At 42.2% G+C, this 23,941-nt stretch overlaps 1 protein-coding gene across 2 annotated transcripts in view; it reads right to left on the bottom strand.

Annotated features, from left to right (window-relative positions):
* Window positions 1-23,941, bottom strand: part of TEDC1 (tubulin epsilon and delta complex 1) — a 70,137-nt gene that overhangs the window by 44,886 nt on the left and 1,310 nt on the right. For both annotated transcript variants that reach the window (XM_071435701.1, XM_071435702.1), the window contains exons 2-5: window positions 23,825-23,903; window positions 17,886-18,088; window positions 5,712-5,870; window positions 88-186 (exon numbers count right to left, since the gene is read on the bottom strand). In XM_071435701.1, the coding sequence (XP_071291802.1) occupies window positions 88-186; window positions 5,712-5,870; window positions 17,886-18,088; window positions 23,825-23,903 (540 nt within the window). The remainder of the gene's footprint in view (window positions 1-87; window positions 187-5,711; window positions 5,871-17,885; window positions 18,089-23,824; window positions 23,904-23,941) is intronic.

Here is a 23,941-nt window from a genome sequence, read left to right on the forward strand (position 1 = left end):
AAGTTTAAAAATGTTAAAAGAAATGCAGTCTTCACAATGTTTGTGTAAAGCATACTGAGCATCCAAGAATTACAGGAGAAGCATTACCTGCTTGTAGTTCTCTGGATGTCTAATGAGATCTGCTTCTGTGACAGAGAAATGTCCAAGGTTCTGGTCCATGTGGGAGCCACTGGTGAATAAATGGATCTGGAACAGATTGATTTAAAAGACAGTTGTCAGTGCAAGGAGCAGATCATTAAGATCATTAACTACCACCCAACAGCTGTGTGGGTTGGCAGGGTGATGTGACCAGCGCTCACAAAGCCTTTCCTGTGGACATGGACAAGTGTGAGTGCCACCACCAATACAACAGCCAGAATGGAGAGGAGGAGCAGGCACCACAACCACTTCTCAAAATGGTGCATCTGGTAGCACTGCCAGAACCACAGGCAGGAATTGCAACCACTGCTGCCACAGGAAAACTGAAGGGTTCTGTCTTCATCCTGTCTTGAAGTCTTTTTCCTTACAGCACACACGGCTGGGTGCATGGCATGAAAGGAGAAACCATTTACACAGAGAGCAGCAGTCTTAACTGAGCTAAAGTACACTCTCACAATAATTTTTATTTCTTTAAGTAGAAAATGCTATCTAGTTACAGTAAGGTTCTCTTTTGCTGCTCTATACTGTTGGCTTTTGCTTACCAAGACCTTGTCCCAGCTGCACTGGTGATAGTATCATCAATTACTCGATGAAGAAGCTTCCCAAGTTAGTCAAGGGAACAATAAAAAGCAATTCCTCCTATTCAGAGCTGATCCCTTTGTAACTGTAATAACTGCAGCTGCCAAACAAGATAGCAGTGCACATTTGTCAGACAATCACTCATATTTCATTAATATTTCTGCCAGAAGACAGAGAATGTTTCCTGCTTTTCTTCCTTTATTCTAATACGAACTTTATCACACACTTGGGTATTGACAACTATTTTAAAGTTGACAGGCACTGGGTAATTATCAACCCTTCCATGAAACTTCAGAATATTTTAGCATTCCTTTCCCAAAACTCACTGCTGGTGACAACCATCTGTCACATGTGCAGAGCTATGCGAGTTTAAAAATAAAAGAGCACCTCCCCACACAATGTTCTTCCTTTCCTCTGCCACTCCTCTCTCCCTGCTGCATTCTTGTGTAACTCTGGCTGCCAAACCCTTGGGCCCCAGCCGGGAATTTCAGCCCCTTCTCCAAGGCAGGTGGCAGCAGCATCCCTGGGTAAAGCCCAAAACAAACACAGTAAAGCTGTAACAACAGAGGAATGAGGTGCTCCCCTGAGACCACACTGGATGGATACCCAAATAATCCAGTATTTATATTTTTGCTCTCTTACTGATGGCTAACAGAAGATAAACAAGGCTTAAAGAGGAAAAGAGCACCAAAGCAGAAGCAGCAGGTGAGAGGGTGAGAGGCAGAACATGCCCAGCTTTTGCTCCTTGGCACTGGAATACCCCAGGTGGAGGCAGCTCTGATTTAACCTCACACTAACCTTTGCAAAAGAGCACAGGCACAGCCCCCACACTCAGCACCACTTTGGGGAGTTTCCAGCACCAACTCCTAAATGCCCTTGAGCTCACTCAAGCTGCTCTCCCTGCAGGGTGCCTAATTCACCTAGAGAAGATGAAAAGGGGGCTTGCTCATGGTTCACACACATTTGCATGAGAGGAAAATATTGTACTGCATTAAAGAATGTGCTTCTGAGATCTAATGGCAAATTCACCTTAGGGGGAAAAAAGCAAAGATTTTCAAACTAAACAGACAAAAAATATATAAATAAACAAGGTAGCAATTCCCAGAGCAATGTGGTAGATTTTTCATGTCAAGATACAGATGCATCTAACAATTGCAGTTTAGCTCACTCATAAATTACTGACAACGAGGTAATTACCCAGCACCAGTCCCTGCCCTCTATTATTCAGAGATCAAGACTTTGTCCTTGTCCTTTACTCTTTCTACCTCAGATACAACCCATTCAATCTACTCCACTACATATTATTTTATATTGTTAACAGATAAATTATTTTATATTTTTAACACCTTAGAGGGGCACAAGAAACCACTCAATTTGTAGGTAGTAATTCCCAGTGCTGCTCTGCATTCTTACTAACAATACAACTCTTGCTCTTAGTTTCCAAGCAGATTGAAACCATTTTTGTTGCTTTACCATGATCTGATAATTCCAGTTATGTTAAACTCTTCTTCTATCAGAGAATTCCATTTAACATTATTTTATTCTTACTAACCCATATTCACAGCTCACAATCAGATATCCACCTCCTTAAAAAAAAATCTCTGAGCCTTATCTAACCCTCCACTATTTCAGGATGGAAAATAACCCTGGGATATCCATCAGTTTTGTAGAAACTCATCTGTTTCTCTGTTTTTTATAACATGCCAATTGTGGCACAGTGCATTTAACAGAGCCCCCCAAAAATGAAATATATTTTAAACTATACAGGTTCCTTCCTGTTTTGCTGAAACAGTGCAAGGCTTCTTATTCACATTTTCTAAGGCAAAATGGTAACTCAAAGACTAAATAAAAACAACTGCTCTCTCCTATGAATTCAAGAGGGATCAAAACTCAGGTAGACAGATCCTTCTGGCATTTGACAGAAAGAAGAAAGAGAACAGAAGGAACCAAGAGACGTGCCTGAACACAGGAATTTATTCTCCACGTTCCCATGCATTTGAAGGCACACCAGATAAATATGTACCACTGAGAATTTCCAGGGAATTAGAATGGTATTACTACATTATACTTTCAAAGTGAACCAACCTGTCCATGTTGAGAAGCCATTAAAATGTTATTCAACAGCTCATTGCCTCAGGCTGCAAACCTCCTCAGAAACAGAGAGGTGAAGATTTCCCTCAGGAAGTCCTCCTCCTACAGCAGGACATGTGTGCTTCTGTGAGCTTCAACATGCCTTGTGGGAGCTGAAGTCACTGAACAGCAGCTCCTTAGAGCAGCCAGCAAAGAGGAACAGCAGGCAGGCCACCTAACAAGCAATTCCCAGCACAGGAGCAGCTGTAGCTCCAGAGAGGCTTCCCTCTCTTGGGGACTGCAGAACTTCAGCCCATCAACCTCAGGTGGCTGCAGGCAGGATGGAGTAGACAGAGGGCACAGCAATATTCATACTAAAAAATAGAGTGGAAGGAAGAACAGTCATCTTCTGAGTAAGAACATTTTTTCCAACTGTGTTGTGTTCTTCTCAGAAAGGCCCAAACAGAGAAAATGGCATTTTAGAGCCCGTGTGAGTCACAGAATGAAAGCTGCAGAAGTGTCGCCGCCAGTTGACAAAAATTCTAGCTCCTGATGAGCAGTAAATAAGATTGTTCCACAGCTGAGACACATAACCTGCTACGTTATTAAACAGAGAGAGTAAAAGCCTAATTATCATTTTGTAGAGAAAGCCCTCTGTAAATCTGCCAACATAATTAAAAAACATAACAGTCATTAGCCTTTTGCATACTGTGTTTGTGGTTTATTAGAGGAAAGCAGCAGCTCATATAAAGGTCATACTGGGTCAGTTCAGTCTTCTAACACATAGAATAGTTTAAAAGTTTTGAAATTAATGCAGTGGTAAAAGCAATTTCTCTAGAAAGAGTCAGGAAATATCAATTATTGTTTATACAGCTGTTAAATTGTGCAAGTATCTTATATTTTGTGTTACCCTAAATGCTAACATTAATGTAGCACTGTAATGGTGTCCTTCCAAAGTCACATTTACCTTTCTATTCTCCTGCTTTTAATTCAAACTAAAGTATAAATCAGAGCACTGCACTTTATTACAGCTCTGAACAGAACTCCCACAGCTGCACACATAATGCCAGTGTGGGTTCACATGTGGAGGAGTTGGGCTCAGTTCCATCTTCCTTTGTGCACCCCCATGGTGGCAGCTCTGACTGTGACAATCACCACCAGCACCACTGCTGCCTTCAGCTTCACCCAGCAATGACAGCTGGAGAAGGCAGTAATGACAGCTTTGGGAAACTGGATAACCAGAGACACAGACCTCCCTCTTGCTTATTCCTCCAGATTCTGGAAATCGTGGTCCAGGGACCTGCAGCATAACTAACCTGCCTCTTGCAGTTGTCTGACTGTCCTAACTTTAGCACACATTCTGCCTTAGATAGCCAAAAAGGGGGGAAAAAAGTCCAAGTTTATTTCAAAGTACAACTTCCACAGGAGGGTCATCATCTCTCATCTCCCCTGCCAACAAGTTTTTAGCATGTTGCCCCATCAGCACATCTCTCCATTACCTCAGAGCCTCATTTGGACTGCTGAGAATATCTCTGTTTGTACTCCAGCCCCAGGTCTGACCTGCTCTTAATTCTTCCTTGGCCTCATTAACTGCAGGCTGAGGCACTGGAGCTGCCTAATGATTTGTTACTGTCAAGTCTCACATAAATCAGAGCACTGATGATGAGTTATGGAGGCATTTGCCTCACCTACTAGAAAAACCAGCATACCTTAAATAGAGGTAGTTTATCAGGGGGAGGAGATGCCAATCATTTCATGTGAGATTCACCCCTCCCAGCCCCACCACAGTCTGTGATCAAGTGCACAAAGCCAAGGACTGCAGGGGCACTTAGAGGGAATTGCCCCCTTTGTTCCCAGACCTGGGAAGCACATCAGCAGTGGTCAGTGAAATGCAAAAGGTTATTTTGGATGCTGCACACACTCACTATGGTTGTCTATCAGACACCTGCCCTAGCAATCAGCTCATGGAAAGAACAAAATGTAACCTCATTATAGTTTTTAGCACTGCTCTGTCAGACACAGGATTAAAACCAAGAAAGCATCTTCATTCAAAGGTGAAGATGGTTCTGACAACTTTTTGATGTGTATTTTGGGAAGAAATTTCCCCAAACCGTTTTTAGTCTCAAAAAAAGGTTTTCTCTGAAGGTTTTGAGAACAGTAATAGCTGTCTCCATTTAAGTTATTTAAATGAGATATAAATGGAAAAGGGGGACCTAGGAAAGTAATACATAATAACTTTTAGGACTCTCTTAAGAACTTAAGAGAAGTATTTTTTTAATTTGTTTCTGGAGTCCCCACCACTGTTGACTTTGGGACTGAAGGCTGGTTCCATCCTAAACAGATATAATGCTCCCAGATATCTGTGATTAGACAGGCATCTAAACACTCATAAATGAGAAGATAACTGGAACCTTAGCAGTGTAGGGACCATTACTGATTCCTGATTTAAAAGCAGATAAATTTTGGGTTCTGCTGAGATGTCCCCTAGTACTTTGGAGAGAGATTTTGCATTTTATTTTGCTATTACTTTCAATATTTATGCTTAACATTTTGAATCCACATTTCCAGTGAACTTATAGTTCTGCATTGCTACTTCTTGTCTGGGGAGCCAGAATGCTCTGTCTTGTTTCTACCAGGTATTTTCTGAGAAAAACAGCAGCAGTCTTTGGTTGCAGAAGTGACTAATGTGCCAACCTGCAAAAGAGACTTTTATACAATTACAGCCTTACAAACACTGAACATACTACATTTTCTCATGGTTCTGCCACACTGGGGAAAGACAGAGGTGCTTATATTCAGAGTGATTCACTCTTACCTACAGAAAATGCAGAACTAGCAAACAAGAATAATTTGTACATTTAGCCCTAGCTGACAAGGCTTATAAATAATCAACTATGTCATAGTGAGTTAGAAGAATCATTTACCTTGTGCAAAAGTTTGCATTGCTCTTGGTGCTGAGCATGCAAACTGCACCACTGCAACCTCAGCCTCCCGTGCAGCCACTGCAGGTATCGAACATCCACTCTGCCTTCAGCTCCTGCTTCACTTGTGCCTTCCTGGCTCTCAGGCAGATCATCTTCACACTGAAAGCAGGAAAGAAAACCAGATTGGTTTTCATTAGTTTCAATATTTCCAAGTCATTCATTAGCGAACATACAAGATATACAGGCCAAAGAGGAAGGAAATCACCCTTAAATGAAGTCAATTCCAGCAGCACAGAGAAATTAGAACACAGGACTGGGAACAGCCTAAACAAGTAGAGAAGTGTGGAATACATATCAGCTTCTCAGCTGTGATGTGGTGAGCTGTCTCCCCTCTCATCTTTCATTTTCCATACCCAGGAAGACAAAGTGTTCCTGAGACAGCAAGCATGTTCTTTACCCAGATGGGAAAAAATGTATTTTGACTGCATTCTAATATGTCAAAGAATATAAAAAACAGATTTAGCTCCTGCAGTGTCTTCCTGAGACCCCATTTTGTAAATCAGTAACTTATGTAGGGACAAAATCGTGGGCCTGTGCTTGCCCAGCTATTTTCTTTTCTCCATCCAGCATTTCCCGTCTGGTAGGATTGAGGAAAAGAAAAAATCCTGCAGCTGGCAGAGACCAGGACTCCACAGAGGCACTCCCAGCTACAGTTGTATCATCTGTCTTGCTTGTTTTGCCTTTTTCTAGAGTAATTTGGAAGGAAGAACAGAGAAGCAAAGAGTTTCCATTTGTTCATCTTGTCCCACTTTCCTTCTGCTGCAGATGAAAACCCAACAACAGCCAACACCTTCATCTTCTGCATGAAACTCCTGCAGCACATTTGTTGTATCTCTTTTCCAGGAACACGGGGAATTCCACCTCCCCCAGCCCCTTGCACAAAGAGATCATTCACATGTACAGACAGATCTCTCCCTTTGCAGCTAAGACTCCTGCAGATTGCAAATTAAAAGGGGAAGAAGACATGGGTAGTTTTACTTCTGATGCCAGTAATACTATTTAAAGTAGAGCTTTCCATTTCATGCACTCTGTAGGAATTACACACAATAAACACAATCCATTGTTCCAAACATTTTCACCACAACATGTCATAAGAAGTAGAAATAATACAGAACTGCAAAGACCTGGTTATTCAGAATGGATGTTTGCCTTTCTGAAACAAAGTGTCTCCCAGTTCTTAGATTCTCAAGACATTTCTTTTAAGTAGAAATTTTTAAAGCCTATTTGAAACATGACTGTTTGCAAGAAAACACTTAGGCAGATATTTGGACCCACAGACCTTGATGGTATTTAAGCATATGTGCTTCCCTGCTTCACAGATTTCCACGTTCAGTAAAATCTTCAAAAGATCCAGTTGGCAGGCAAAGCTTGAATGTAGTTCCAATTTGGATCCTAAACTAACAATGCAAACTGTAAAATGAAGAGATTTAATCTTGCCTAAAATGCAGATTTCAACAGAAGTGTGTCTACAACCATGATTAAATAACCCCCTAACACTTGTTTTAACCTAAATATCTCCAGCTGACAGGGCCTCTATTACAATGAGTGTCCCTATTATTCATAAGCACAAAAATGCTGTTCTGGTCACATACCAAACTGTATCAGTATCACAGGTCTGTTCCCTTTTGCTCTGTGGCTCAGATAAACAAATGCTATAAATCATAGAGGTGCAGGGCTGGTAAAGGGCTTCTACTTTAAAGGCACTGATTCATCTTTAACAAGAAAAAAAGAGAAAAAAAAAAGAAAAAAGAGTTTGTGTCAACTCCAACATCCCTCTTCTTCCTCTGCTCCTTTGTCTCCAGGCTCCTAAACCAAGGCACTGTGTCCTAGGACACTGCAGTCCAAGCCAAGGACCTCCATGGCTCAGACTGTTTTGCCCCAGCCAGGAAGGTTTCAGGACCAGGACACCATGCAGATATGATTACCAAGCTGCCCATTAGCATGGTAGCCAAGCAGCTGGATATTAGTCACGGCAACAGAGAAAACCCACCTGTAAAGAACATTAAAACACCTCACATAAGCAGCTAGAAAGCCACAAGGCCAAAGACAGACTTGGGAATCCCAGATTAAAATCTGCAGTGTCCATAATTTACAGTCCTACTCCAACTTCCCTGGTTAGAGGTTTCAGAACAGCACAAATACTGCTCTCCTGGGGATTTATTTCAGGAAGGAATGGCATTAGACTCGATTGCTTTGGCAGTATAGTGACAAACACCATGCAGAGCTAATTTTATTGTAGCAACCTGCCTTATTAATATTAAAATAAGGAAGCCAGCCAATGCATTTTTAACAGGATCTCTCCATTATTTATTTCACAAACTGCACAAAAAATTTACTTTTGCTATGAAATACTTAGCCCGGCATAAAGTAAACAAGGTAAAAAAAAAAAGGTCTTGCATATTATACTGTGACCTCAATTTCCAGTCCCATCTTTACAATCTAAGACTATTTACTGCTCTCCCAGGGGGTGAAAAATCACTAAAACACCAGCCCAAGCTACAGGCTTTGCTTCGAGTATCACTGTGAATTTATCTCATCTATGCAGCAGTCCAGGTACACACCTACACTCACTCTGAGATACAGAAGTGCATATTTTTTTAGTCCAGTTCACAGAGAGAGCAGCCAAGGCAACTACCCAGAGACCCCAATGGCCTTCCCACACTTGGAATGCTCCATACCACTTTTGGAAGAGATCATTCCACAGCCACTCCCCAGAGAAGCATTTTGCTTGCAAACTGTTTGCTGCAATTAATGCTTCTCTCTGATTCCACTTCACAGAAGGGACGTGCCTGGATCAGCTCGAGGAATTGGTGGCACAGCCCTGAGGTTCAAAAGTCACATGAGCAAACATCAATGCCCTCATCACCACGTTGAGGCCTTTCCCATCACTGGTGATACCTGAGCTGGTCTGGTCAAACTGGGGGATGTGGACCTGCCAGAGCACCCCTGAGCAGTGTAACTTAGGAAAACTGATTAAACAGAAAATAGAATGAAGCTCCACATTTCACTCCCACCATAACTCACCCCAAAGGAGCTTTCTATCCTAAAAGCTCCAAGTACTGCTGTTAGAAGTTTTCAGTATCCACTCATTGGCAAGACTAAGAAAAGCAAGCACAAGCCTGATCAAAGTGACAAGCATATATTTACACAAGATCCCTCCAAGCCAGTTTCTGAACTATCACCCTGCCCACACTTCAGCAGAACCACCTCTCCTGTGGTAAAAGATCCAGGAGAAATAAACAGCAAAGCCCCAGGACAAATACACCTCCCAAGACACCACCCATCACCATCCCAGTTAAGGTAGCTCACGAAATACAAAACCTACCCCAGGCTCACAAATACACCTCTGGCTTAGTCAGACCTAAACATGGTTTATGTCCCAAAAGTATATATTTAATAATTTTTGCAAGGCAGCCTAGAATTCAGTCTTTAACACACAAATTTTGCCCTAAACATTCCATCCCAATCTATTTCAAGTCAAATTATAAAAAAAAAGGTGTCAGATCATTCCCAAAAAGTGTGAATAGGCTTGTGGTTAGACAATGCAGCAAGTGCATTAAAAAAACCCCCAATCCTGCCAAAGTCCTCCTGGCAGAATTGTTCTAAGCAGACAAGTCAGAGTCATGAAATACAGTGAACTGAAAAAAGCCATCAGATATGAAAGTACTCAGAGGAAAAGAATAAGGGGTGGGAGAAAGGAGGGTGTGGAAAAGACACAGCGCTTTATCAATTTTCAGCCACATTTCATACATCTGAGGAAACAACTTGCATGCAATGTGCTTAGAGAGAAATTAAAGATTTAGAAGTTTCAACTTCAACAGCAGAAATGAAGTTGTTCTTTTTGGTTTGAAATACAAAGCAATCCCACGTTACCAGAAATCAGAGAGCAGGTGTAGCAACAGTGGATGGAGAGAAATTAAACAAGTATTTCATCATATAAATACTTCATCAAAGAATAACACAGGCACCAGTGTGTTTACAGACATAAGAGAAGGGAGCATTTTTTCCACTGCTTGCTCTATTTGAGGATTTTAGTGACTTGGTATGGAATAGATTTTGCTCTGCTCATACATTTTGATTTACTAAAACTCCAAAAACTGATTTAGTGAAAAATTCCTTGCAGATCCAGCGATATGCCATTAGCAGGACTGCAGAGGAAACATTCTGCTGTGCAAATTCATCTAGACTTTCTACACTATTCCTACTGATATAGGAATCTTTAAGACTTATAAATCCTTACCTTAATAAATTCACTGTGCCCTGTGCAGGCACTGGAATAGAAAAGGCCGTGCTGCCTGCACTGCTGTAAAACACAGCGAGGCAGGGCTGCCTCCCCCAGAGATGCTCTTTTCTGACTGTGAGCTGCCACCTGTCGGCCCAGGACAGAGCCCAGCTCATCCCCACTGAGCTCTGCCTTTTCCCAGGCATCTTCCAAACCCCTCCAAGCACCAGCTCTCTGCCTCCACATCTGGACAACCAGCAAACCATCTGCTGCTGACGCTACCCATGGAGAAACAAGCCTGCTGGAACATGGATAAGATGTTTAACCCATGGATAGATGCACTAGGTCAACTCCCTGACACTAATCCTTGAGCAGAGCAACATGAAACAACTGCCAGCTGAAGCCTCCAGTGCCCATTCCCAGCCCACTGCTCACCTGCACAGGACTTACTCCAGGTCTAGACAGAAAATATTTACTCACTCACCACTCAGATCTGAACTACTCTAAGCCCACAGCCTGGTATCACAAAGGTGGGTAGAAGCACATTTAGATCCTCACTGCAGGGCTCAGGAAAGGCAAGGCAGTCACATAAATCAAGCCAATAAAGTGCTTCTGCAGCTTTTACTGAGCGTTCGTTCCGAGCCACTCATAATTCAGACATTGGTTTTGATGTGACATAACATATGTTAACTTCTGTAATTACACATCTTTAAACAGAACAGAGTTTTTTGTTGGTGGTTTTTTTTTTCCTAATTAAACACCATAGCCAGAAATAACAGTATCAGACATGCTTTCTTAATTAATACAGCCATATATCTATCTGCAGGAGGGAAAATGTGAAAAGGAACAATCTGAACAGATGAATGCAAAAGGGACAGCACTATTTTCATTAATAGCACCATAAACAACACTAAATGGATTTCCTCATAGACAAGACAGGATCCAGATTAGATTTACACAGGGAAAAGATAGATGGTGTAAAAACCCATTCCCACATGGTGCATATACCAATTAAATCTCCAGATATTTGCATAGAACAGTAAGTTTTCCACAAACATGAGTGCTCTCAACATCGAAGTTATGCTCGTATCGCGTTCAGCAATTAAAATAAAAAAAGTGAAGTCCTGTGTTTCCTCAAGGCCTTTTAGCTTTTAAATTTCTATGCCTCTTGTAAGAATTACTACTCACAACAGCACTCCCAAGAGCTTACTCTTGGCAAAAAATGAAAAAGAGAAGGTGCTGAGGGAAGACAGAAAACGTGAACACAGCTCTTACCCATGCCTGCCTTGTTCAAACAAGCCTCTCTGGCAGTAGCCACGGGCCTGAGGCACCAGAGCACATCAGTCCTTTATCCCATCCCTCCCCACTCGTTTGGGAGGCTGTTTAAGAGCTCTGCAATACAGCAAAAGCACGAGGCCTTTAAATGAGCTCGGCAGCGCTGCCTAATCTTTGGAGCTGCAAGGTTTTAAAAGAACACTAAAATCCCAATGCTCACTGCATTATATATTCAGACAGAACATGGAAACTCAACATCCTAAGACCAACACGTGACAGGGCAGACCTTAACTGGGAGAGCATTCTGCAAGGCTCATGAAATGCAACACAGATAATGCCTTGCACTGCTTTTTTCCCCTGCCTGCAGCTGTAGTTCCCCTTGCCCATGGCCATTTGCTCCACGGTGGCAAGAGAGGACCCCTGGAGACAGAAAGATGCAGCTCCCTGCAGCAACAGCACACCTGGAGCAAGGGGAACACAGGGGAACAGCACCTGCCCTCCAGGAGAGAGGAGGCAGAGCTCTGCCATGGGTAAGAGCCTGCCATGCCCCTCTCCACACATTCCTGAAGGAAAAGTCCTCCTGAGGGAAAAGTGCTTTATTTCAAAGGATCCTCTCAACCTTAGACCCAGGTTGCTGACAGTGGGACACCACAAACAGATGTTGACATTTAACTCCAAAGGCTGCAAAGACAATCAGAACATACCAAAGGCACTGGCTGCTCCTGGCACTGGAGGGCAGGAGAGGCACTGAAACATCTCAAAATCCCTCTCATTTCCCCAACAGCCTGGGAAGGAGCTCCCTGTGCTGGGTTTCAGCAAAGTACCAGTGTGACCATGGTAAACCTTCCTACTAGCACACCAGTCCTCACCATTTGCTCCTCACACAGCTCAGGGGCCTGTCTGCTGAACCCCATCCAGAACACATCAGCTGTAATGTCAAGCTCAAGAAATTCTGCAATTCAGACATTACCAGAGACACAGCAGATTCAATAAATTATAAGCCTTTCTGATCAGTTCAGACTTGTCTTTTACAGTGTTTTCAGTGTTTTACTTTGACATGCTGTCTAAAAAAAAAAAAAAAACACTTCTTAATTGTGCATTCACTGTGTCAAGCAAAGACAAATGTTGGTAACTGCACATCTTCCAGTGTAGCACAGGAAGAAGATACCATGACAAGTTCAAAGTATGCTACAACAGACTTGTCAACCGCACTGAGGTGAGGAAAATTCTGCAGGAGAAACCTCAGGGATCCTGCACCCTCTGCTCAGGTTTAGCAGATGGCTTATAAAAAAAAGAGTGTTCCTTAGCAGCTACTGAATCCAGCAACAGTAATAGCAGAAAAAGGGCAAAAACATAAATGGTGGGAGTTACTAGGAAGACAGGAGGACAAAGAGAACAGAAGTGTAAGCTGAGGGAATAAGGGAGGAAAACCAAAAAATGAAAGCTGACAGACTAATATAGCCCATAAAGATCTGGAAAGTAATTACGCCTCTGAGTCAGAATCAATAAGGTTAATAAAATTCCCTCCTCTGTCCTCACTGGAATTGATGAAGACATGGAAAAACTGCAGAAAACTACTTTTCACTGAAACTAGTGCCCAAGGTTTCCTGTTTTTTCTACTAGGGGGAACATCAAGCTGGGCTGCTACTTTAACACTTTCCTCTAATAACATGGTTTATGGAACAGCAGCGACTGTCAAGTTTTCTGTAAAAGAAAGGCATTGCAACAAGATCAGACCAAGCATAACCCTTACACTATACTGGACATAGCCAGTGAGCCAAACTAGACCATGACAAACAAAAGATAATCAAATTGCAAACCTAAGGGTCAGAAGGCATGTTTATCTTCATTTTTGCCCACCAGAAGTAATTAAACTGAGTTCATTTTGGCATGCTAGAGACACATGCATGAATTCCAAGCACAAGAGACATAATAGCTCTATTTGTTGATTACTACAAATTCACAAAAGGGGAGGGGCATCCAATTTCAGACTCAGAGGCCCAGAAGCAGACAGGGGGAATTAGTGGAAACAAGAACCAGTGTTTGTACAACATCTCCTGATGATCATGAGGGATATAACATCACTACACCCATTTAAAAAGCTCAACAGCCTCCACACATAATCAAATTACAGGGCACACAGATTAATTTCAGCTGTAGAAATAAAAGAAGCACAGGCAGTATTCCTCCCTGGAAACAGGAAGAATATGTGCTCACAAAGTACTGCTATTACCTGCCCAAACCATCACAGATGTGGAGAAAGCTGGGGCGGTACCATTGAAATTTAAAATGTGAGGTAAATAAGAATTAGTCAAATATTGAATGTGCTAAAAAGGCAAGTTTATATCAATTATATGCCTCTCAGAGAGAATGAGAACTCCCCAGGTGTGCCTCCCAAGTTCAGTGAAGGAGACAGTTTCAACTACAGGTTTTCAGCTGTGTCTTGTACACTTGGATTTGTTCTGTGTGAACAGGAATCAATAAATGGCACTTGAGAATAATCTGCCAGTACATGATCACCAAAGCAACAGAAGACGTTCAGACATCACAGCAGTGAATATCTGAGATGGAAATTCACAAGGGTTGTCAAAAGCCTTTGAAAACCTTGTCCATCAATTACTGGCCCAGTGCTTTAATGCAATTAACAGGTGAGAATTCCCAAGCAGACACTTCAGTGCATCGATGTGAGCCTCCAATTCAGATTCTACTTAAGTCTTTATAGATCTAACAGAGTTTGTGATTACTTCTTCTAAAGAGTTGGCCAATGCAAGGTTTGAACTTTCACTTAGTGCCTCTGGAGTCTCCAACCTGCTGACAGATGAGCACAGTAAATTCAGAGAACCTGAACTGCTGCAGCCCAGCTCTAAAGTTTATCATGGATTATGGATCCCAGTTTATCATGGATTATGGATCCCCTCCTCCTTCTCCTCCTGCACAGCAACACAGTTTGCTCCTTGAACTGTTGCCCCTCCCAGTTTATAAACTTCACATGCTAGAAGAGAGAATGGCCAGGGAAGGACCTGCCACAGGCCCCAGGATCCTGGCTCAGGAGACACTGCAGCTCTGCCCCACCAAAAAACACGAGCTGGAGGTGCCCTGAAGGAATCTCTTACCTAACACACAAAAGCAGCCAAGCCCCAGAACCACCCCAGGCTACCAACCATGCCTGTCCTTGCCACAGCTACCTCACAGTGAGTTCTGACTACATTAGCACTACCTATTACCACCTTTCATCATCTCTGAGTTTATCATTTCAGGAACCATTTAACTCTTGGTTCTGAAAATGTAAGTACATGCAAAAGTCAGCTTGTGGAAGATTTTCACAGCTCAGGTTCAAAAGATTAAGAATTCCACACAGAGCCTGAGCTCCTTGTCCATCATGTGTCATGAATACCCTTGTACCTCTGAAAATCCTTTAGAGCTGATGGAAGTGTTCAATTTGCAGGGAAAGAAAACGGTGTTGCTAAGGAACTGCAAAGGAAAAAAAGGCCAGAGTGTGGTAGCCTGAAATGAAATTATTTAAATTAATTGGCCGTTGATATGTTGGGTATTTGGCATTTTATCAGCAATTCAGCAGGCTTTGTTTTAAACTTGGCCTGAAAGAACAGTCAGAACATGATTGTACACTTAATTTAGGGATTAGCTCCATTCTCTCTTCTCACACAACAGACCCAGTTGTGTAAAACAGTAAAACAGTGGATTTCAGACAAAATTTTAAAAGCAAATCACATGAATATCAGTTTGAACTAAAGCTATGCCTACTGTTATTGAGACTCCTTTCCTTTTAAATGAAGACAAAGGGTAAGGATTCTCTCCAAATTTATTCTCACTGGTAGACCAACAGATGTACTTTTCCAGCAAGTACTGGCTTTCACACTTTGCTCATTTTGGCAGAGATTTCAGCCATGCACAGAACCAAATGTATTTCATGGATTTTTGTTTTGCAACATTTTCACTTCAGGAAAATTGTTTGTAATCATTAAAGATTTCATTCAGTGGAAGATTTTTCAAGTTCTCAACTGAGAATTCATTTCAATTGTTTCAAAGAGCATTCCCTTCTCTTTCTCCTATTTTTTGAGACAGATCTTTCCTGAGTGAAGGTTTTTTCCTCTTCTTTTACCTTTTTCCTTCACTTTACTGAAATAGATTGAAATAAGACTGCAGAGACTCCATGTCTGGTGTGTTAACTTACAAGATGTCAGGTAGCAAAGTGACAACCTCACCCTCCCCTCTCTTACTGAGATTTTGGGGTTTTATTGCTGAACACTGGCTGATGAGCAGGCTTTGCCACATGAATAACAAAAATAACAAAATAACAACAGCCTCACAAAATAACAACAGCCAGCAAATAACAATATCTAACAGCAATAAAACGTAACACTTTTATGAAACAAACAAACAGCAGGTTTTCATGAGTGGTTTACAAGGAGCTGATTCACTGACCAAAATGAGGTGTGTGTGACCCACCCATCTCCTCCTCACCCACCACTGTCTCCTTGCATCCTTGCCAGTGCATTCCTAGATCTTCATTTGCTTGGCACCTAAAGGTTGAATTTATTGGTTTTGCAATGCCTAGTTGATCAAATAAAAGGTAAGACCTCTCCCTAAAAATTCCATTCGTTTTAACTTTCTTGTGATGGAGAATCACAAAACCCACTAGTTATGCTATATTCTTTTTTTCCCTTGTAAATATCTATTTTTATTGGAGCATGAAAACTGCTGGATGAACACCATACAAGAAATGTTTCCATCAATACAATGAGCTTTACTTACACAAGCTAACTCCAACTTCCAGTCTATACAATTTTTGTCTGGTCTATTAAAAAAAAAATTCAGACTCTCAAGCCTTTCCAAACACTGTTTTGGACAGTTATGGAGTAAAAGCATTTGATATGCATTCCATGCTTTTTGAGAAACACGAGTACAGCAGGTGAGAATTGCAGTGAAAGACACACCAGTTTGTGTGGCCATAAGAGATAACATTGTATTACCATAGTTCTTTCATCCCTTTTTGGGAATTGAAAAACTTGAAGCCTTCATGAAGAGAAAATAACACAGGTGCTGCCCCACTCCCTGAATTCATGTCACATTTCACTTGTCACTCTTTTGTAACAGAAATTAAGGAAAATTTTAACAAAAAAACTTTTAAAAACCAAAAAAACCCCTGCTACTGCAGATGAAAAACAAGAAAAAGGTAAAAGAGAAGTTGAAAGTAAAAAGTTGTCCAGCAGTGTGTTTTTTCTGAAATCTTAAGGCACCCTTCACATAAGTAGATGGCACTGCCACCCACAGCTCAGCCTCTTGTGCTCCCTCTTCTGTGCAGCAAATAATTGTAGTGCAGCAAGAGTGGTCCCTTTCCTCAAAATACTTCTTGTAATGTTGTTACAAAAAGGATTCTTTCCCTTGAACTGTTTTCCATTTGTACAAGTGCTTTCCTTCTGAAGACACTGTTTTTATATTGCAGCTTTCCTGCTTTGCTTCCCCCTAAAAAGGCTCCAGAAAACCAGGGAAAAAACATATATGGCTTCAAGGAAGACCACACACCTCAGACACCACAAGATAATCAGCAGGTAGGGCTTCTGACCTACAAAGTCCTTTGCCAAAAAACTAAGAAATTCTGTGAGCCTGTCATCTTGAAGCAGACTGAGCAGTAATTAGTGTCTGACTAGATGATGGCTACTTCAGAACAGACTACGTACTAACAGCTTTTATTAACAGAAAAAACAACATACTCTAGTGTGTTCTCAAAGGTCATTAGTTACCTCAAGGGCAGGAGCTGCCATTTGAGACCTTGTTGTTTGCAAAAAGTATTATTTGCCTTACCTGCTCTACCCAACAGTGCCAACACAGGCAGCATTCATTGCTAACCTGTTTGCCTGCCCTGCAGGACCACTCACAGCTCAGTCTGGGAGCCCAAGACCCAGAAGCAGAGAGACTGAAGAGATTCACTTACCTCCACAGTGGTCTCATCTGTACTGGAAATAGAAATCAGGGAATTCAGGCAGGGGTGGGAGCTTGATAAAGAGAAAGAACTGTGGTGGTGTTTGCAGGGGTCCCAGGATGAGGGAAGAGATGAGAATCTTGACTCCATGTTTCAGAAGGCTGATTTATTATTTTATGATATATATTATATTAAAATAAAATGATATACTAAAACTGTACTAAAATAATAGAAGAAAGGATTTCATCAGAAAACTAAAAAGGAAAGGAATGGAATGATAATAAAATCTTATGACTGACCAGAGAGTCCAAGACAGCTGGACTTTGATTGGCCATTAATTAAAAACAACCACATGGACTAATCAAAGATGCACCTGTTGCATTTCACAGCAGCAGACAATTATTGTTTTTCTTTTCCTTTGAGGCTTCTCAGCTTCTCGGGAGAAAAAATCCTGGCAAAAGGATTTTTCATAAAATATGTCTGTGACAAAGAACCCCTAAGTTTTGCACACAGAAAGCTTAGAGAAGGGAAAGGAAACAGACACTGGCCTTCTTTGAAGCTGAAGTCACTTACCTGCCAAGGCACCAGGACAGCACCCATGACACACTGATGGTGACACAGCTGCTGTCACAGGTGGCTCGTGGACGGGGGGGGTGGGGGGACACAGCATGCTCACCGTGCACACAGAGGTCTGATCCCCAGTCTGCACTCTGTTCCGAGCCAGGAGCTGCTCCAGGAGGCCGGGGCAGTGCAGCAGCCAGGAGAAGGCCAGCAGCAGCTCCCGGCTGCCCGCGGAGCCGTCGGCCGGGAGCCGCTGGAGCTGGGGCCGCCCATAGCCCTGGTACCACAGAGCCCACTTCACAAACCTCACCTGGGCACCTGGAAGAGAAAAACACCGCAGAGTGACACCCTGCAGCACTGCATTCACCCACCCAGCTCCACAGTGCTGCCTCCTCAGAGGGCAGCACTCTTAAGCCAGCCTCAGAAAGGCAGTGGGGACTTGGTCTTTATCAAGGGTCATTGTAGCCTTGAGCTGGAGATAGAAATGAGATGGATGAGATGCTTGAGTTTTTGTGTAGAATGGCTGAATCTTTATTGTACATAGCTTACTTTTATATGGTATTACAAGTACCCTGTTTGAATTCGATAGGTTAGCAAATTACTGAAACGAGTTGATTGGTTGGTAATGGCTAATGTACATGTTGATCAAATTTTTTTCTTTCCAGATAGTTTATATTTTTTCTTCATGGACTCACAGGACAGACTTCTTATTTTTGTAGCTGCAAACTCTTTTCTCATAAGAATAGATTGTTATGTAAACTGATTTTTAGTCTTTTTTTTTTTTTCTCATGGGAACTTAACAGGTTAGTTTAGCCAGAATAGTAAGGTTTAAACCATGTTTTATAAGGCTTTTCTTTTATAAGGTTTTATCTATATGATCTATATGCAACAATCAACAACTGGTGAAGGACAGGAGGGAAAGGATAAAAGCCTTTTTTATACTGCCCCATTCTGATTGCAGGAACTACTGGTCAGGGGAAAGAAGAAATTCAGAGTTGGGATCAAGACCAGTAATGGCCTCTTGGAAATTAACAAAGGCACCTAGCCATCCCCACTACAATGGGACTCCAATTCACCTATTCATTTTTTATGAGTCACCAAGCATGCTATGAATTAGTAAACACTCTGAACCACTCTACTCCTGAACTAAACTGGAATTTAGAGATACCAGCTTCACAGCCTGCTGCAAATCTTTGAGTGCCAGAGAGCAGAGATAATGCAGCACAGCACATGGGCTATTAAATTCTCAGGAATGCTCTGATCCATATTCCTTCACACCAGCAAATGTTACCTGACAGCTACAAGGCAGGCACTGCAGGGCTGTAAAATACTGCAGAAACACAGAGAAAGTTATTATTAAAAAAGGTTCTGCCCAATAAACCTTGGCTCTGTACTAAGTCAAAAACAGAATAAAGAACATAATTGGGAGGACAATGAAAACAACACACACTGGCTAAGAACCAACAGCTGTAAAAGGAAGACCTGCTCAGAAAGTTTCTGGAGTTCTCTGAGGGCTACAAGAAGCTAGTGATTTAGGAAGATTCAACCAATGCAGGACATTTAGACTTCCCACTGGGATTCAGCTTGCACAAAGAAACCAAGGCACTGCAGTGGGGGGAGAGGAAAAGCCTTGGATCAATGACAAGTACCCAGCAGACAAGAACCAGAGGGCAGGAACAAATAGTGGTTTCACATGAGGGCTCTGTGCTAAACAGCTGCTGTTCAAACAACTCAAAATGACACTTAGACAACGTGACAGTGACAGAAAACTTGCTGCTGATGTGATATTAGTAGTAAAGAATGCAGGCAGATCGTGAAGGACTGCAGAACCTTGAGCCCAAGCTTTAAAAAGACAGATAAAAGTATTTTTAGAAAAAATGAAAAATTATGTGCACAAAGAAAGAAATGTTCCTAACTTTACTGACTTACAACCTGAGACTGGACCTGGAGCTGCTCTGTGGGCTCAGCAACACCATCTCAGATGATAAGGTTTTTAATGATAGTATCGCAATTGGCTCTGACAGGCATCCAAAGGCAAACTCAGTGTGAGAAACCTAGCAAGGACACTGAACAGAACACAAATACCAAAAGTGACCCTTATTTCTTCTCTCCCATTAAGGCTACAGAAAATTTGGAAAGAAATTGAGAGAAAGGACAAGTACAACCACAAGAACAGAACAGCTGCATTGTAAGAAGCGATGAAGTAGGCCAAGAAGAGCAAGAATGGATATGACAAAACTCTTCAAAATCCTGAGTGCTGTGCAATTGGTGAAGAGTGGATGATTTGTTTGCACAACACTCAACACAAGAACTGTGAGCCAACAAAGTTAGCAAGCATGTGAGTCAAAACATGATAAAAGAGATGCTCTTCACACACGCAGCAAAATTCTGAAATTGCTCACTGTGGGACTCTATGGACTCCTAAGAGTCACTCAGGCTCAAGGAGAAACTGGATTCACAGAACAGCAGTTCATGGAAACTTATGAAACACAAACATATCCTCTCTGGATTGCAAAGTCTGAGATGTAAACTGCTGGAGGCTGAAGGAGTATCCCCCCATGCCATGAAAGCATCCTTCTAGATTTGCTCTTTTCTTTCCCTTTGACAGCTGTCACAGCTGGGTGGAGCTAGAGGAATCTACAGTTTCATGCAGTTCAGGCATTCCTACAAAGACCTAAATCACTCCATTTGCTCTTTTCACAGACCCTGCCCTGTTTCATTCACATATGAATGAAACAAGCAGCTTCCCTTCCCCATGTCAGGGTGGCAGAAATGCCTATGGCTTGCTAAAAATCTTGCTGTAGATGTGCTCTCCAATCCCCCAAGCACAGGAGGAGCATGGAGATATTTCAGATTTTATTTTGATCACTTGTGAACATTCTTACAGGAGCAGGGTTTTCATGTCATCCTTTCCCTTTCTGTGTGCATTTGTCAAGAAAGGAACTGCCATAACAGATAAAGGCAGAAATCCTCCAAAAGGAAGGATGGTCAGTACATGCTTTCTGCCTTTTTCAAAGCAAATAAGCATCACATGCTGCCATCTGCAGTTCAAGGAGCTCCTTAACAAATCACGTCTCAAAGTGGAGGAAAGGAGAGCAGGTCAGGTGGTTTTTATTTTCTTTTATCACCATTTCCCTGCTCTGATGTATCACTCAGGTCAGATCCAGCAAGGCAATTCACCACCTGAATTTCGGTGTTCTTCTGGTCCTTTATCTCGCCCTCTTTCATGTCTCCCTCTGCAACATGCTGCCCTCACAGGAGAGGGTACAGCTGGTGTGCCAGGCAGGAATTGGGAGTGAGCAGTCAAGGCATGGATCTGGAAGTGGGGCTCAAGGAGCCTTCCTTTGACCTCAGAGAAATCCCTCAGTTCTCCCCATCTCCAGAGTGCTCACGTTAAAATGCAAAAGTATAAATGGCAGTAAAGATTATGGGAGCACCCAGGACCAAGATGGATTCTTCTGTAATGTGTGACCAAGGGAGAGGAAAAAACATCACTCAGATAGAAGAGACACACCAGACACCTCTCTGACATCTTCTTATGGCACTAGGACTGGGAAATTTATACTGAAAGACCTTCACAAGGCTCCCACCTAATCCCCTTCTCCACATAATATCCACAGATATTATTTATAAAACTATATTCAGCAAGCAAGACCAAGCTGAGGATGAACCTCAGGGTTCAGCTCACTTAAAACTGTACTCGAGCTGTGCTCTTCCACTGTGAGTCCTGACAAATATTTTCAGTGATTTACAAGATGATATTCAAACAATAGCTATGCACTAGCCTGGCAGGCTAAAATGGAAAGGAATTACAAACCAAGAAGAAGCACAGACACAGACACATTACTTCATGCACTCAGACAAGGAACACCTGCATAGGTAGTGGTATTATGGGAAACTACTGCTTCAGAAAAACATTTTCTGCTACATTTGTCAAACAAACAAAAAATCTATTGCAGTTCCAGACCTCTTTCCCATGCTATAAAAACTGAACAGCAATCTCAGAAAATAAATGTTTCCTCCAACTATCCAAATGCATATTGCACTGCTACCTGGTGTGGCTGTCAGGCTGTTAACCAAGTTCATCAGCCTCTGGGAAGAACAAGCAGCATGAAACCACTAATCATGATTTCATCAGCAAGGTTATGCCCAGAGTATTCACACAGCTTACTCTGACTCTCCACTGTCCAATGGCTCACTGCTGTGACATGTTTAAGGGGCTGGGTTTTACAGCAAGTTTACACCAAAGTTTACAGTTAAGTGCTTTTCATTGTGGGAAATAAAAATTCTTACAGAACCAGAAACCAGGAGGCAGCTGCAGAATTTTATAACCACTGACTGGTAAGCTTCAGTGGGATTCCTGAACTGGCCAAAGATCAGTGTTTCCTTTTGAAAAATAAAGGATACAAGATCACTGGAGAATGGCTTCTCTTTTCCAGAAAGCTGTTTCTATGCTCACAGTAACCCCTAAACCAAAGGAGTCTTCACAGCCTTCCTCTGGGATCTGGCAACTGCTGCCCTCCTTATTTTAACCAAGGTAATTAAGAGGTTGTACAAAACGAGCAAAGAAAAGCAAAGCTTGATCTGTGGACTAAGGCACTAGACTTGGATTAGAGGAATCTGTTTCAATTCTCTCTTGTGTAACAGGATCCTACACAAACCTGAGAAAGTTATTTAGTGCCTATGCCCAAGGCTTATTTCATTTGCATTAAATACACAAGAGACCAGAGCTGGGGCAGAGAAGAAAAGCAGTAAAATATCGATTGTGTTCAGAGCAGACAATTCATTCACTTGCCAAGCAAAAGTAATTAGTGTCATTTGAAAAACAGTACAGCTCTCCAGCCTGAATTTCAGCTTTAATCACCAAGTTGTGACTAAAAAGGTTTCTCAGAAATCAGCTGAGCAGTTCTCAGCAGAACCACACATTGCTACCTCACAATATAGCAGTGGAGGCTGTGTTTGCTGTCTCCAGAGCCAGGAACCTGCCACATGCACTTGGAAATTCTGTCCCCAAATGCTACAGGCAATCAGTATGGGAGCAGCCAGGATCCAGTAAGGTTGCACATGTGCAGGACCACATCCACAATGCTGTGGGAGACAGTCAATAAATAGACTTCCCATACACAGCAGACTGTGGATGAGTGGAAAAATAAAAACAGCCAAATGAAAAATAGCAGTCCTGCGAGTAACAGGACTTCCTGCTGAGCTACCAGCTAAAATATGCTGGTGGTTTTGCTCTGCATTCCACAATGCTGAACCTTTCTTAATTCTATTTACAGAGCCACCAGGCTCACAGCCAATCAGGGGCTCATACAGGGCTGTTTAGGGTGTTTTGCTTTCACGGGCAAAAGTGAATATTAAATGGAGTTGGTATGAGGAGACCTTGATTCATCACAATACAATTCCCACACAATGAAAAGGCCCTAGATAGACATGTTTCAAGAGAGAAGGTGGGGGGGGAGTAGTGGTACATTTAAGAAGTAAATAGTGTTCTGCTGTTTTGAGAAGTCAATCTGCATTCAGCTCCTCTCTGGAGAAGTGGCCTTGTCCTTAAAGACATTATTCACAGTCCTCCTAAAATAATCATACAAGTCCATTTCTTGTTTTGTCTAGAACTTCAATCCAAAACACTGCCTTCATGGTTCTCACATTGCAATTCCTGGCTCTGACACAGGACTGGATAGAAAAGGACCAACAGAATCATGGTATGAATGGGAATGGGAAAAGAAGGAACCAAAGGAAAACACCAAATCTACTTCTCAGTCTTTGCAGATACTGAGAAGGCATAACATCATTGCAGAGATTTACCTGCAATAAAATGTCACAGGGATGCAAGAGCCTGTGGAACATCCCAGTTTCCAGGACAAAGCACATCAAAGAGCAGCAAACCTGCCTCACAGCACTTTTCCTCATCACTAAACCTGAGGTCTGGTAAGTTGGTGGCACAGGTGTGCAAAACAGATCACTCACTACAGGGAGAAAGGAGCCAAAGGTGCTACAAAACCAGTCCCAGGATAGATGGAAACTGCAGTCAGCCAGAATGATGTTATTTACCTATGGCATCAGACTCTGTCCACTTGCCCCCATGGATCTGCTTCAGAAGCACATACAGCAGCTTCCAGAAGTCCAGGCTCTGCAAAAGAGAGGGGTGGAAGGGGAGATCAGCAGGAA

This window comes from Agelaius tricolor, unplaced genomic scaffold (assembly GCF_023055355.1).
Source record: "Agelaius tricolor isolate 1412-34295 unplaced genomic scaffold, bAgeTri1.0.p SCAF_11, whole genome shotgun sequence".
Classification (NCBI taxonomy): domain Eukaryota; kingdom Metazoa; phylum Chordata; class Aves; order Passeriformes; family Icteridae; genus Agelaius; species Agelaius tricolor.